The following is a 16214-nucleotide window of genomic DNA, read 5'->3' as shown; positions in this document are numbered from 1 at the left end:
TGAGATCTCATCTTCAAGATTTGGGAGATCTGTTGGGCTAGGCAGGTAGCTCCTAATTTAGTTGGTAACTCGTTATTTCACGGTAGTGCTTCCCTTCCTCACAGCATTACATGAAATGTGTAAAGATGAGTACGTCTCATCCATGACCTGGAAGAAAGCAGCTGCAGGGGAAATTGTGTACAACAAGTGTCCTCCAAACGCTACAGGTCAGTTGCTCTTGATCATATCTCGTAATCGTATTTTTCCATGTTTTTTTCTGTTTACTTCGTGTTTCAATGTTTCTTCTACGTTTAATTTCCTTCATTTCTTTTGATCTTGTAGATTTGTGTTCAAAATTTTAATTTAACTTAATTTGTTGTATTTTTTATTTGTTCTTCCTAATACTTAAGATGTGTTTGCACGTTCTTTCCATTTGTGTTCTTATGTATCGTCGCTCTTTTTGGTTTGCCAAGTGATCTCTATTTCCACTGCAGGATCAGCTAGCCGTCGCTGTCTGCTCAGTCCCCAGGGTGTCGCCTACTGGAGTTCTCCAAGTTTCGCCCGTTGTGTTTCCCAGGACTACAGACATCTTCACCTTGCAGTAATTACCAATTCTTTTTATTTTACGATATTTCTGGTATTTTGTTTATTTTCAAGAACCCAGAACATTCTGTCTGGCATTCTCTCTTTATTAACTTAGCTTGGCTTTGACTTAGAAAATGAAGCTCTTCGTAGACCACTGCCTACTATCCACATGAGGCTACACACAGGGAAGATGTCCTATTTGTTTGATCAAGTGCGTGAAACATTTGGTTGATTTTCAGGTCTCGTGCTTTCATTTTTCTGGATTATATCAGAACACAAAGACATATCTCTCCAGTTCAGTAATACTTTTTAGAGATTAAGGGCTTGTTTCCATTTGCGAGAAACACGTCCGTGTCTCGCATGTGCAAACGAAGCTCTGGTGCCGGCACTCCGGAGCGGAGCGTGCGGCTGCATGTGTTGCTATGCGGCCGCACGCTCCGCTCCGGAGTGCCGGCACCAGAGCTTCGCTTCCACATGCGAGACACGGACGTGTTTGTCGCAAATGGAAACAAGCCCTAAGAGTCAAAGTGTTCAGTTAGCAGTGATTTTAGAGAAGAATATCTTGGCACTGTATACTAATATTATGTATTTTTCCTTGGCTTAAGTCCATATATATTTTATGAGTAATCAAAGTTGTTCAAGTAGACCTTAAAGCTAAATTCAAATATTCAAATATGGTGGAGAAATTTGGGGTAAATCCACAAAATATTGTACATTTCTGTGGATTTCTGGTGCAAACAACAGAAACTGTAGACCGCACGGTGGCTCAGTGGTTAGCACTGTTGCTTTTCAGCGCCGGGGTCCTGGGTTCAAATCATCTGCAAGGAGTTTGTCTGTTCTCCCCATGTTTTTGTTTCCTCCGAGTTCTCAGGTTTTCTACCACACTCCAAAGACATACTGCTAGGAAATTTAGATTGTGAGCCCCAATGGGGACAGTGATCATAATGTAAAGTGCTGTGGAATATGATGGCGTAAAGCAAATTATTCTAATCAAAACATAATAATAATCGTTATTGAAAAAAATATCAATTAAAAATTGTTTGAAAGGAACCATCCAGCGGTATGTTGAAATGAAATTAACCTATTCAGAAATTATATTATGCAGAGACTACCATATAAGTTTGTAATGGATTCATGTTACCATAGCAAAAAAAAAATCCATAAAAAAAAAACTTACAGTAAATACACGGGATTGTGCACAGTAACCTACAGACGGTGTCAGGTCGGCGCCGTTACACTGATTACAATGATACCTGGTGATGAAATCCATCTTGTGGTTGTTGTTTAATCTATATTTTCAGTTTTGAGTTAATGATAGACTTGTGCCCCCACAGGCGGGCTGTGGGGGGTCTTCATGTGGTGCTCTGCTTAGCTATTCATCAGTATGGCTTCTGACAGGTCACTGATCCCTCAGTCACCTGCCCCTATCCCCCTATTCCATCACCCAAGGTATCATTGTAATCAGTATAACGGCGTCGACCTGACAGTGTCTGTAGTTTACTGTGCACCATCCCGCTGACAGGTTCACTTTAAATGTTTGGCTTGACAAGCATTCTTATGTTTTCGATGAGAAGAGGGGAAAAAATTGCTGCCAAACACATAAACCACTGCTTAATCTCAGAATATAGAAAAGCATTGATCGTTGCCCAGCTCCTTCTCTTCCGCGTCATCATCTATTGTGAGTCAGAAGGTGACTATACACATTAAGATAATCATCCGGTCCCATTAAAAATTGCAGATCTACCCCTTGCTGTATGGGTTTTGTAGCTTAACACTCAGGAAACGTTTTTAGAATTATAAGAATTAGATTCTGTTTTATTTCCTTACTGGTTCAGATGAGGTGAGTTCCACTTATTTGAAAATGGTAATCCAGCACACTCACTAACATTCACTGTGCATCTCAGCCAAATCACTACCATTTTTAATTTCCACATTTTGGGAGCCTTGCTTTTATATTAGGAAAATACAATATCAGCAATATTGATATTAGGTCCCTTCACAATTAAAGAGAATTTGTCACCAGATTTTTTCTATTTAATCCGAGATCAGCATTTTGTAAGGGAAGAGATACTGATTCCAACTATGTGTCACTTACTGGGCTTCTTACATAACACCGCCGCCACCATTGATTGAAAGCTTTCTGCACATGTACAGTGTACACAGTAAGCTGCCAATCAGTGATGTGGGCGGAGTTATACAGAGCTCAGCAGTCAGAGAACTGCTACATCTGTAGCATAGAAAACACTGATTTTATCAAAATGATAGCAAACAGACCAATAAATGAGATGCCGCTGGAATCAGGGTCTCTGCCCCTATATCATTCTGCTTTCAGATTACATAGCAAAAACCTGGTGACAGAGTCCCTTTAATTTGGATTTAATTATGTAATTGGTGATAATTATACTGCCCTCTGTTGTGCTGTCTTTTGCAGTGTGGCAATGTACAGGTGCCATTAGCCTCCCTATTCTTTGAGTAGAGTTTAATGAATGACTGTCGCCATTGCACGTATAATGGGTACATTGTTGCTGGCAACACTGACAAAACAGGCACATGGAACTCCATTGCCCCGAGACTGATCCTCCTTATTACCCATGTTAGGAAATTGTTATTACTGCACTTATCTATTTCACCAAAGGTTTGCCTGCTTGTACATCGCATTATGCTCTGTTCACGTGTAGCCTTTCTTGTATGGTGCACACTTTCCTAAATGCTAAGTGAATCTACAGTGCATGCCACAAAATGGGCTTATAAGGGGAATTTAGAGTCCCTGCAGCTGCCAGCTAGCTCTGGGACTCCGAAAGAACATAACTGCTAATTGATGTCCATTAACTAATTAATATGAAAGACAGTAGTAGACGGCGGTTGTCAGACACCATGAAATAGGACACAAGAAGCAAAATCAGATGAGAATGAAATAGTCTTATCAGAACAGGAATATAAAGAACAGCTGTACAGATAACATCATAAGGTAAGATTAGGGAATCTAGCACCAGGTTTTTGCCATCTATTCTGAAAGCAGCATGATGTAGAGACAGAGACCCTGATTCCATAGATGTGACACTTACTGGGCTGCTTGTAGAAGTTTCGATAAAATTACTTTTTATCACTCGAGGACTAGTAAACTGCTTGGTAGCAGCTTTCTGCCTATGCACAGTGTACACAGAAAGCTGCCAATCAGTGGTGTGAGCGGGATTATACAAAGCTCAGTATTCAGAGAACTGGTTAATCTGCAGCAAGCAAAATATGGATTGTATCAAAATGATACCACGTTTCCCAGTAAGTGGTACATCACTGGAACCAGGGTCTCTGCGCCTACGTCATTCTGCTTTCCGACTTGGTGGCAAAAACCTGGTGACAGATTCACTTTAATCGTCCTATTTTAGAGGGATCAGCCAACCATGTATAATGCACATTATATAATGGGTGTCCCAACGGTCCTCCGAATGCAGATGGGGACAGGAGGATCTTGCGTTTGTTTCTGGGGAGAACACATGAACGTTCATTTGAATCAGAGAAAAAGTTGCCTGCTATCTAATGTGTATGGCCACCTTTACAAAGGATTTGCTCTTAGTTGCCTTAATTGACATACCTTTCTAGTACTGGTATAGCCTAAAAAACTACCATAATGAATAAAATCATCAAATCTTTATTAACGGAAATCTGTCAACAGGATTTCATGCCCAATCTATTTATGTGGAAGTCTAGCTTTTCCAAAGACAAGTTCAGCAATACCATTACATGGCCAGTCCTATCCTTTGTTGCTGAGAAATAAGAATTTGAATTCATAAGTAAAGAAGACTGTAGCTCTGAGGCCTCTGTCACTCCAGCTCTATTCCCTGTCCAGCTTCACATCTTCCATAATAATAATAATAATAATCTTTATTTATATAGCACCAAAATATTCCGCAGCACTTTACAGTTTAACAGCTTCAAACACAACAGTCATAAGTAACAATGTTAACAATACAATAATTAAAGCAACACAAGGCGACCCTGCTCGTGAGAGCTTACAATCTACAATGAGGTGGGAAGATACAAGGTACAGGTGTGTATTTACAATGATGTATTTACAATGATGGTCCAGCCATCTTCAGGGGGTGGGGGATAGATGGAAGTAGTGAATGGGCTACACACAAACAAAATAACTGATTAGGGAACATGATAGGCCGCTCTGAACAAATGTGTTTTGAGGGAGCGCCTAAAACTATGCAAAGTGTGGATGGTCCTAATTTTTCCTTGGTGTAGAGCATTCCAGAGGATTGGCGCAGCACGGGAGAAGTCTTGTAGTCGGGAGTGGGAGGTACGGATTAGGGCAGAGGTTAGTCGAAAGTCATTTGCAGAGCGCAGTGGTCGGTTAGGCCGATAGACAGAAATGAGGGAGGAGATGTAAGGGGGTGCTGCACTGTGGAGAGCTTTGTGGGTGAGAACAAGTACTTTGAATTGTATCCTGTGATGAATGGGCAGCCAGTGTAACGACTGGCGAATAGCGGACGCGTTTGAGTAACGATTAGCTAGATAGACGACCCTGGCTGCTGCATTAAGGATAGACTGGAGAGGGGAAAGTCGATTGAGGGGGAGGCCAATTAATAGACCGTTGCAGTAGTCCTGGCGGGAGTGGATCAGGGCGACAGTGATGGTTTTTGTTGTTTCTATAGTGAGAAAAGAGCGGATTCTAGAGTTGATCTTTAGGTGTAAGTGGCACGAGCGGGCACGAGATTATATGTGGGAGGTGAAGGAGAGATCGGAGTCACACATAACACAGACAGCGCGCCTGCTGCCGGGGTGTTATTATGGTGCCACCCACGGAGAGGGAAACATCAGGTTTAGGGAGGTTAGTAGATGGTGGGAGCAGAAGAAGTTCAGTTTTGGAGAGGTTGAGTTTCAGATAGAGAGCTGACATGATGTCGGAGACTGCGGACAGTCAGTGGTGTTCTGTAGTACAGCGGGGGTAAGGTCAGGGGATGACGTGTATAGTTGTGTCATCGGCATAAAGATGGTACTGAAAGCCAAATCTGCTGATGGTCTGTCCAGTTGGGGCCGTGTAGAGGGAGAAGAGAAGGGTGCCAAGGACTGAGCCCTGAGGTACCCCAACAGTGAGAGGAAGAGGAGATGAAGTGGAGCCAGAGAACAGAACACTGAAGGAGCGGTCAGAAAGGTAGGAGGAGAACCAGGAGAGAGCAGTGTCCTTAATGCCAAGTGACTGGAGCCTAGAGAGTAAGAGAGGGTGGTCAACAGTGTTGAAAGGTCGAGAAGAATGAGCAGAGAGTGGTCACCGTTACATTTTGCTGTCAGAATGTCGTTGGTCACTTTGATGAGTGCAGTTTCTGTCGAGTGTAGGGGGCGGAAGCCGGACTGTGAAGGGTCTACGAGGGAGTGAATGGAAAGGTAACTGGTAAGGCGGGAGTAGACTAGGCACTCCAAGAGTTTAGAGATGAAGGGGAGATTGGAGACCAGTCTGTTGTTTGTGCTGGATGGGTCGAGGGTGGGTTTCTTTAGTAACGGAGTAATGATAGAGTGTTTGAAGGAGGACGGGAAAATGCCAGAGAAGAGGGAGAGATTAAAGATTGTAGTTAGGTGAGTAGTGACGACTGGAGAGAAAGACTGCAGGAGATGAGAGGGAATGGGGTCGGTAGTGCATGTAGTCGGACGAGAAGAAGAGAGGAGCCTGGAGACTTCTTCCTCTGTGATGGGATCAAATGCGGAGAGTGAGCCAGGGGAGATGCAGGGAGGGATGGGAGTCACTGAACTTGGTGATTGGGAGCTGATTTCCTGACGGCTGTTATCTATTTTCTCTATAAGGTGGGGGGCCAGGTCATCAGCACAAATTTCTGTGATAGGGGCTTGAGCTTTTGGCCTGAGGAGGGAGTGAAAGGTGTCAAAAAGTTTCTTGGGGTTGCTGGATAGTGAGGAGATCAGAGTTGTGAAGTAGGTCTGTTTGGCGAGGTGAAGGGCAGAGTTATAGGTTTTTAACATAAATTTGAAGTGTATGAAGTCTTCTGGTGTGCGAGTTTTCCTCCATAAGCATTCAGCATTGAACACAGCCGGACAAAGACCAGGTCCAGGGTGTTACCGTCCTTGTGTGTCTCAGAGGTTGAGAGCTGTGAGAGGCCAAGCGAAGTGGTTAGTGAGCTACAACAGTGAGTACTGAAAACCATGTAACTGATGATGAATTCTAGCACAGGAGTTCAATGACATGAAATTACCATTCAGGGTGCTTGCTGACACACAGAAAATCATTGCAAAATACAGGGTCATTCAGGATCCAGGGAGAGCTGGGGATATTCACTGCATACCATTCAGGGTGCTTGCTGACACACAGAAAATCATTGCAAAATACAGAGACATTCAGGATCCAGGGAGAGCTGGGGATATTGACTGCATACCTGTGTGACTGATGACTCTTTGCCTGAAGCCATATAGTATAGAAGCTGTCAGTCAAGCAGGATGAGGTAGCACTGGATGGGAACTAGAGCTGGAGTGACGGAGGTTTCAGATCTACCAATAGTTTTTATTGCCTCATTTGCATATCAATTCAAACACTTATTTTTCAGCAACATAGGTATGGACTGACCATGTAAAGAATTTGCAGGACTTGGCTTTGAAAGAGCTAATAGTCCTTATAAATAGTTTGGATGGTGAAATGATGTGGACAGATTATCTTTGAAGTAGGTAAAGAAAAAAATCACAGTACATGATTAAAAATGAGTCCCGCAGATAAAACATGACAAAATTACCTATTTAGGCTAGAGCTGAAACATGAGTGTGAAACTCCATCCCTTTGTTACTAATACTATAGAACATGTTTTTTTACTTTGCTTTTGTTTTATTTCTGCTGCTCCAATGAGTATTCTCTTCTGTTCTGGCATATTCAGGAGAGCAGTGTGAATTAAAGTGAATCTGTCAGCAGGTTTTTGCCAGCTAATCTGAGAGCAGGATAATGTAGAGACATTGACCCTGATTCCAGTGATGTGCCATTTACTGAGCTGCTTAGTGTAGTTTTGATAAAATCACTTTTATCAGCTGAAGATTATCACTACAGGATTAGTAAACCTACTGCCAGGTAGTCAAGTATATTCATAAACTCTGTATAACCCCCACCCACACCACTGATTGGCAGCTTTCCGTCTACATTTTTGCATTGGCAGAAAGCTGCCAATCAGTGGTGTGGGTGGGGTTATTCAGTGCTCAGCATTAAGATAATTGGTAGATCTGCAGCAGAGGAAAAATTGTGGTTTTTTTTCCAAGTGACAGCAAGCAGCTTAGTAACTGACAGATCGCTGGATTCAGGGTTTCTGCCCCTACATTATGCTGCTCTCAGATGAGGTAGCATAAACCTAGTGACAGATTCCCTTTAAATAACATCAAAATCTTGCCACTTTTGACCTGAAGATAGGTCCTATTTAAAGGGGTTCTCCAGGACTGTGATATTGATGACCTATAATCATGATGTAAAGCGTGTGTGGAGCTGGAGCTGCACAATAGCATGTAATAAATATTGGCTATTCATGGTATCCATCACTGCTAAGGCTGCTTTCACACTAGCGTTTTCTGCAATCCGTCAAAATGCATCGTTTTGCAGAAAAAACGCATCCTGCAAAAGTGCTTGCAGGATGCGTTTTTTCCCCATAGACTTGTATTGACGACGCATTTGTGACGGATTGCCACACGTCGCATCCATCGTGCGACGGATGCGTCGTGCTTCTGCGGACCATCGGGAGCAAAAAACGCTACATGTAACGTTTTTTGCTCCTGACGGACCGCTTTTTCTGACCGCGCATGCGCGGCCGGAACTCCGCCCCCACCTCCCCGCACCTTACAATGGGGCAGCGGATGCGCCGGAGAAATGCATCCGCTGGCTCCATTGTGCAGTGCGTTGAACGCTAGCGTCGGAATCTCTCCCCGACGCATTGCGACGGGGAGATTCCGACGCTAGTGTGAAAGTAGCCTAAGCCATCTGTATAGGCCAAGAGAGTACACCAAAGGTATTGCCATGTTTGTGAAATCCACTTTGTGCATGCTATATTGCTTCATGAGGACAGGCAGCATAGAGTAGATATACAGTGGCCGCGGATGGATGAACATCGTCAGCAACAACGCAGATAGCTTGTGGTAAAATGGATCCTTAGATACACAATAATGTGATCTGTTTTGATTGTGTGCTCATTGTTGTCTTGGTTCTTAGCAGTCAAGAAAGAAAGTCTGTAATGGAGATTTATGATTATATAGGGGCAACCCAGTGGTTAGAACTGTGGCCATGCAGTGCTGGGATCCTGGGTGCAAATCCCACTGAGGACAACATCTGCAAGGAGTTTGTATGTTCTCCCCGTGTTTGCGGGGGTTTCTTCCAGGTTTTCCTCCTACATGCCAAAGACATACTGATAAGGAATTTACATTTTAAGCCCCAATGGGGTCAGCAATGATGAAGTCTGTAAAGTTCTACGGAATTAATGATGCTATAGAAGCAAGTGAAGTAAATAATTAAAATATGACATTCCTCCAGGTGTCTGACTCCGAGGATTGCTAGATATGCTGTGCATTCAGTACGTTCATCTGAATACCACTTATGTAACAGATGGTTATTTTAGGTGCTGTCATCTGTAAGCTTGGACCTCTTTAGGCATTTCCATATACAGTAGGTTTAACAAAGACAGGCTTAGCCATGGTTTTTACATCATTCTTCGTAAAATGCAAAGATTATTGTACATAAAAATCAGCAGCTTCAAGAATACTCTATCTGGCACAAAAAAAAACATTCAGCATATACAGGTAGGTCCATATATATTTGGACAGAGACAACATTTTTCTAATTTTGGTTATAGACATTACCACAATGAGCTGTACCACGCCTTCGCCATACTTTTCTCTTTCCATCATTCTGGTAGAGGTTGATGTTGGTTTCATCTGTCCAAAGAATGTTCTTCCAGAACTGTGCTGGCTTTTTTAGATGTTTTTTTTAGCAAAGTCCAGTCTAGCCTTTTTGTTCTTGATGCTTATGAGTGGCTTGCACCGTGCAGTGAACCCTCTATTTACTTTCATGCAGTCTTCTCTTTATGGTAGATTTGGATATTGATACGCCGACCTCCTGGAGAGTGTTGGTCACTTGGTTGGCTGTTGTGGAGGGGTTTCTCTTCACCATGGAGATTATTCTGCGATCATCCACCACTGTTGCCTTCCGTGGGCGCCCAGGTCTTTTTGCATTGATGAGTTCACCAGTGCTTTCTTTCTTTCTCAGGATGTACCAAACTGTAGATTTTGACACTCCTAATATTGTAGCAATTTGTCGGATGGTTTTTTTTCTGTTTTCGCAGCTTAAGGATGGCTTGTTTCACCTGCATGGAGAGCTCCTTTGGCCACATGTTTACTTCACAGCAAAACCTTCCAAATGCAAGCAACACACCTCAAATCAACTCCAGGCCTTTTATCTGCTTAATTGAGAATGACATAACGAAGGGATTGCCCACACCTGTCCATGAAATAGCCTTGGAGTCAATTGTCCAATTACTTTTGGTCTCCTTAAAAACAGGGTGGCACATGTTAAGGAGCTGAAACTCCTAAACCCTTCATCCAATTTTAATGTGGATACCCTCAAATGAAAGCTGAAAGTCTGAACTTCAACTGCATCTCAATTGTTTTGTTTACAATTCATTGTGGTAATGTCTATAACCATAATTAGAAAAATGTTGTCTCTGTCCAAATATATATGGACCTGACTGTACTTAAAGCACCACTCTAGTGTTTTTTTATTGCAGTACTGGAGCGGTGCTACTAATCTAAGGTCCTTGTACCTAGTGTTATACTCATTTCCCGCTGTCTTCAGCTCTTCCCAGTGCCGTATCGGTCACATGCCGCCATCTAGTGACCACAAATTCTGACTGACCGGAAGTCAGAGGTAATGGTCACAAACTCTTAATGCAAATCTATGAGACCCAGAGCATGGCTCTTATAGACTTGTAACGAAAAGTGACTTCCAGCTCACCCAGCAAATACAGGAAGATTCGACAGGTCACAAACTGCCGGAGACTGACCACAACTGATAAAAGATGAAGGCAGAGGCTGATTAGTATAAGACTAAGTGCCGCTACCTTAGATTAGAAGCACCACTCCAGCGCCGCAATTAAAAAAAAACCTTTTGATTGGTACTTTACTATCACTGAGATCCCATTTGTTCACTTTTCTGGTGTTTGGTCTCCACTACCATTCATTCCACTACTAGAAACCCCCTCTTAATTGATAATGTTAACCTGCATAACATAAAATAATATCCTTACCTACCCGGACCAGCACTGCTCCTACCATGTTGCCGTTGCGATTCCTGGAAGGGCCGCTGACTTCTGTTAGATAATCGGCGGTCACTGATTGGCTCTAACTGTCATGTGACATAAAAACATCAAGTAGCCATTGGCAATCATAGTGCTGACATCAGAGCAGTGGTCCTCGTCTATATATGTTTTTTTTCTATGTAGGACAGTTAAACAGTTAAGAAGGGGTTGTCCATTGGTAGACAACCCCTTTAGGCTGGTTTCAAATTTGCATTTTGTTTTTTGCGCAAAAAAACGCATGCTTTTTTTCCCCTTTACTTAACATTAAAAACGCATGCGTTTTGATGCGTTTTTGCAACGCATGCGTTTTTTCTCTTTCATGCGTTGTGTTGCAGAAATGCAACATGTAGTAATTTTAGCGGCGTTTTTTTGCCGCAAAAAAACGCATGCCTTTTTTTGCGGCAAAAAAACCTATCGATGTCTATGTAAACGCATGTGTTTTTAAGCACATGCGTTTGCATGCGTTTTTATAGAAAAACACAAGAATACACACTGAAAAGCCACCCCCCAACCCTAACCCTAAGGGCTCCTAACCCTAACCCTAAGGGTTAGGGTTTGGAGCCCCTAGGGTTAGGGTTAGGATCCCTAGGGTTAGGGTTAGGGTCCCTAGGGTTAGGGTTAGGGTTAAGGTCCCTAGGGTTAGGATCCCTAGGGTTAGGGTTAGGGCTAGGGTTGGGGTTAGGGTTAGAGTTTGTGTTACAGTTTGTGTTACAGTTTGTGTTACAGTTTGTGTTACAGTTTGTGTTAGAGTTTGTGTTAGGGTTAGGTTAGAGTTTGGGTTAGGGTTAGAGTTTGTGTGTTAGGGTTAGAGTTTGTGTTTTAGGGTTAGGGTTAGAGTTTGTGTTTTTGGGTTAGGGTTAGGGTTAGAGTTTGTGTTAGGGTTAGGGTCCCTAGGGTTAGGGTCCCTAGGGTTAGGGTTAGGATCCCTAGGGTTAGGGTTAAAGCTAGGGTTAGAGTTTGTGTTAGAGTTTGTGTTAGAGTTTGTGTTAGAGTTTGGGTTAGAGTTTGGGTTAGAGTTTGTGTTTTAGGGTTAGGGTTAGTTTGTGTTTTAGGGTTAGGGTTAGTTTGTGTTTTAGGGTTAGGGTTAGGGTTAGAGTTTGTGTTTTAGGGTTAGGGTTAGGGTAAGGATCCCTAGGGTTACTAGGGATCCTAACCCTAACCCCAACCCTAACCCTAGGTATTTCTGTTTATAGTGGGTTTTCTAGTTGATTTTGATGATTGGCAGCTGTCACACACTTCTCATCATGCGTTTCAAAAACGCAAACGCAGGAAAAAATGCATGTAAGCGCGTCAAAACGCCGCATTTGTGTTAAAACATGCAAAAACGCATGCGCCTAAAAAACGCAGCGTTTAAACGCATTTTTTCACCAAATGCATTTGCGTTTAAAACGCTGTGTTTTTAAACGCAAATGTGAAACCAGCCTTAGTCATTTTATGCTTCACGTTGTTCCTCATTATTTGCTAACTGGATTTTTAAAGGATTAAAGGAGCATTCTGGAAATAATAAACAATAGTACATTCATGGTTGATTCGTTTTTCCTTTTGCTCACTTTTATGGCAAGCGAGGGTCAGTCTCTAACCCATTATGGGAGTCCAATGACACCCATTCTACCAAAAAGTAGTTGTTCCAGAATTAAGCCACCCCAACTTATCCCCTATTTGTCATTGAAATAGTCCTTTAGTGGACTATGAATGTATAGGATTACACAAATGCTCCCCAAAATCTAACACCGGGGATATCACATAACATAGCATGCATGTGGTCTCCATTATCCAAAAGTGAGACTTACAAGATTCCAGTAGATGGCAGTCCTTACCCGGGAACATTTTTAGGAATTAGATCCCAGTGGTGCAAAGATTAATCCATGCAGGAATGAATACTTCATCTATTCTGCACACAGGGTGTTGTCTCCTCTTGCATACAATTTTCGATGCTACTGTCCCCGGTTTTGTGATAGATGATAAGTATATCAATAGACGTATAGGCCCAAGCCAGGTCTGCATCTTGAGTTCAGAATTTGTGTATCCGGCTTAGATTCAGAGGCTGAATAATGTCTGGTGACACCGGTCATTCCCCTTGTAGAAAGTAACTCGCCCAACTGCCTAACATTATGCCGTTTTATGGAAGGTTCTACTCCTGAAGGCTCTCTGCTTGTCAAAACCCATTCAGGTATTTTGGCAGAATCCATGAGGTAAAAAAAGTGTTAATTTCAGTAAAATTTGATTTTTTTATGAGATTTGCTTCTCAGAAACCGGTTGATGATATTTGATGGAACAAGAAAACGGAAATTCTGATCTAGAAAGCTGCCAAATTCCTGTTTTGATCGCGCGCATATTCCCCTAAGTTATAAGCAACTGACAGAAGTAGATTAACATTGAATGTCCTGTCAGACGCGTGACTGTAATATACCTGCCTTCATTTACATGATTGTACTTCTCGCTGTGTTTTCTGTCAATCAAACATCACTATTAATTTCTTTCCTCTGTCTCTTCTGCACTCTCTTCTTCTTAGACGTGGTCTCACAAACATCTATGTATTTTTTGACTAAATTTCCGTCCCTTTTTATTATCTTGCCCCGAGGCTTCGACATCGTCCATTTCCTTTGGTAACCCCTTAGTTACTGGGTTTTTTTTTTTCTAGTTATGAGCTTCCCTTCTATTTTACATCCGGCTTTCTTTTCTCAGGTCTTTATGGTCTCCTTTATAGCCTTTATTTACAAAGTCTTTCTTTCTTTCTCAGGCACACTTAGGGTCTTTTATGTGTAACCCCCTCTACTTTATACTTTATAATTCAGAGAGAAGGAAGGGCTTAGTTTTAGTATCATTCCGTCAATTCATTACAGATCAGTGACTGAAAAAAGATCAGATCCCTCCTGCGTTACCAGGACAGCAGCTAAACTGTGCTCTTTCCTAATGACGGCTTGGAACAATATGCTGTTTCCACATCCAGAGAAGCACTGTCACCCCTCCCCCCTCTGGTATGATGGGGTTCTGTGCACGGGGACCCCTATTATCGTTAAATACCTATTAGTTCCGGTGACAAGCTTGGCATGCATACCAGGCGTGGGAGAGGCGTAGTCAGGATAAAGCGACATGGCTTTTCATTCTTACGCACACCACCAATTAGCTTCTCATTAGCGGGAACAGCCGCAGGCGTTAGTATCTCGTCCCTCGCCATGCGTCGCTGCCCGCCTCCAAGCGAGGGAAAGGTCAATGTCGCCGCCGCGTCCCAGATGAACACATCCCAGAAGTAAATCATCTCTAGTTAAGGGAGGGGGATAGAGATGTGCATAATATGGGTGCGCGGAGACTGCGTGGTTGGAGTGGAAGTCGTGCAATAAACACACTTGACAAACCTTTCCCTGACCTTTCCCGGATTTATTAGAGTTCTGTGCCGCTGAATAATAGATGTACGTGGTTAATAGTTCTGTTTTGGCTGCAGATCTGTGCATGTGACTTCCCAAACTGCGCAGCGTGGGGATCTTGTAGCTAGTGTGTTCCTATGTTCTCATTTTTGTTTCTAGATTAGGTCGACACTGCAGCTTTTTTTTCTTACCCTTCATGGAGGTGAAATCATCGTATAGATGATAAAGCTTGAGGAAATCCACATATCTAAAGATGCCGCAAGCTTGCCAGCGCTGGATTATGGACCTGGATTCCTCTGTAGTTAGAAACATATAACTGCAGTATGGTGAAGTAAGGTTAAATGCAAAGCGCAGTCTGCTACCTACAAGATGTAAATGATATTTATTAACTAAGTAAACCAGAGGAATAAAATGGGATCGGACGCTCGTACTTTCACATTACCACAGAAGTAGCGAATATAATGCTGATTAAAGGGAACCTGTCAGCAGGATTGAGCACAGTAACCTACAGACACTGTCAGGTCGGCGCCATTATACTGAATAAAATGATACCTGGGTGATGAAATCCGTCTTGTGGTTGTTGTTTAGTCTTTATTTGTATTTTTTAGTTTATGAGACTCCTGTGCTCCAGGGCGGGCCTGGAGGGGGTCTTTATGTGGTGCTCTGCTTAGATATTCATCCTTATGGCTTAGGACAGGTCACTGATCCCTCACTGACCTGCCCCTTATTTTACATACTGAATATAATATGGTTTGAAAAAGAAAAGTTAACATTCATCAGGCAGGTGCTGGAGGCGGTGCCTGCACTTTATCATGATAAGGTGGATAATATGCATATTTTTGTTTTCTTTAGACATATAGTTTTGTTTAAGAAAATTATATTTATTTTTTTTATCAAAATGGCGCCGTTGGCTGCACCTGTAGCATCTATAGCGTTCTGATAGATGCTACTACGCAGATGCTGCTGGCTGCGCTATTTTGGCAGAGAACAAAAAATTAGGCTTCATCAAGATGGAGCCGACAGCGCCTGCACAGTATCATCTATAGTAACGCGAAAGATGCTACTGCTCAGGCGCCAGCAGTGGCACCATTTTGTTTGAAAAAAAGACAAATTTTCTTAAACGAAACTATATGTCTAAAGAAAATAGAAATATGCATATTATCCACCCTATCATGCTACAGCGCAGGCGCCTGCCTGATGAATGTGATTTTTTTTTCAAATCATATTATATTCAGTATGTAAAATAAGGAACAATTTACTCAGGGATCAATGACCTGTCCTAAGCCATAAGGATGAATACCTAATCAGAGCACCACATGAAGACCCCCCACAGGCCACACCAAAGCCAGAGAATCTCATTAACTAAAAACTATAAAGAAAGAATAAACAACAACCACAGGACGGATTTCATCAACCAAGGTATCAATTTAATTAGTAAATTACAATCCTGCTGACAGGTTCCCTTTAAGCAGGCCATACACATAAGATATCTACAGTTTGGATAATTTCAGCCAACCATTGTTTAAAGAATTTAACGCCTATGATTGTTCACAATGGTCAATGACAAACTTGCATATGTCTAAATTTTGGTAGCTGAAACTTAAGGTACCGTCACACTAAGCGACGCTGCAGCGATACCGACAACGATCCGGATCGCTGCAGCGTCGCTGTTTGGTCGCTGGAGAGCTGTCACACAGACCGCTCTCCAGCGACCAACGATCCCGAGGTCCCCGGTAACCAGGGTAAACATCGGGTAACTAAGCGCAGGGCCGCGCTTAGTAACCCGATGTTTACCCTGGTTACCATCGTAAAAAAACAAACAGTACATACTTACATTCAGCTGTCTGTCCCTTGCCGTCTGTTTGCTGCACTGACTGCTGGCCGTAAAGTGAAAGCAGAGCACAGCCACAGCTGTGCTGTGCTTTCACTTTCACTTTGCGGCCAGCAGTCAGTGCAGCAAACAGAC

General features: G+C 42.6%; 1 protein-coding gene across 8 annotated transcripts in view; it reads left to right on the top strand.

The window, feature by feature from the left end:
- ADGRB2 (adhesion G protein-coupled receptor B2) overlaps nt 1–16214 on the top strand; it is a 682045-nt gene that overhangs the window by 547866 nt on the left and 117965 nt on the right. For all 8 annotated transcript variants that reach the window (XM_069757009.1, XM_069757010.1, XM_069757008.1 and 5 more), the window contains 2 exons: nt 105–206; nt 474–580. In XM_069757009.1, the coding sequence (XP_069613110.1) occupies nt 105–206; nt 474–580 (209 nt within the window). The remainder of the gene's footprint in view (nt 1–104; nt 207–473; nt 581–16214) is intronic.

The sequence above is a fragment of the Ranitomeya imitator genome, chromosome 3 (assembly GCF_032444005.1).
Source record: "Ranitomeya imitator isolate aRanImi1 chromosome 3, aRanImi1.pri, whole genome shotgun sequence".
NCBI classification, from domain to species: domain Eukaryota; kingdom Metazoa; phylum Chordata; class Amphibia; order Anura; family Dendrobatidae; genus Ranitomeya; species Ranitomeya imitator.
The sequence above is the reverse complement of the archived record's forward strand: the minus strand, read 5'-3'. Positions and strand labels throughout refer to the sequence as shown.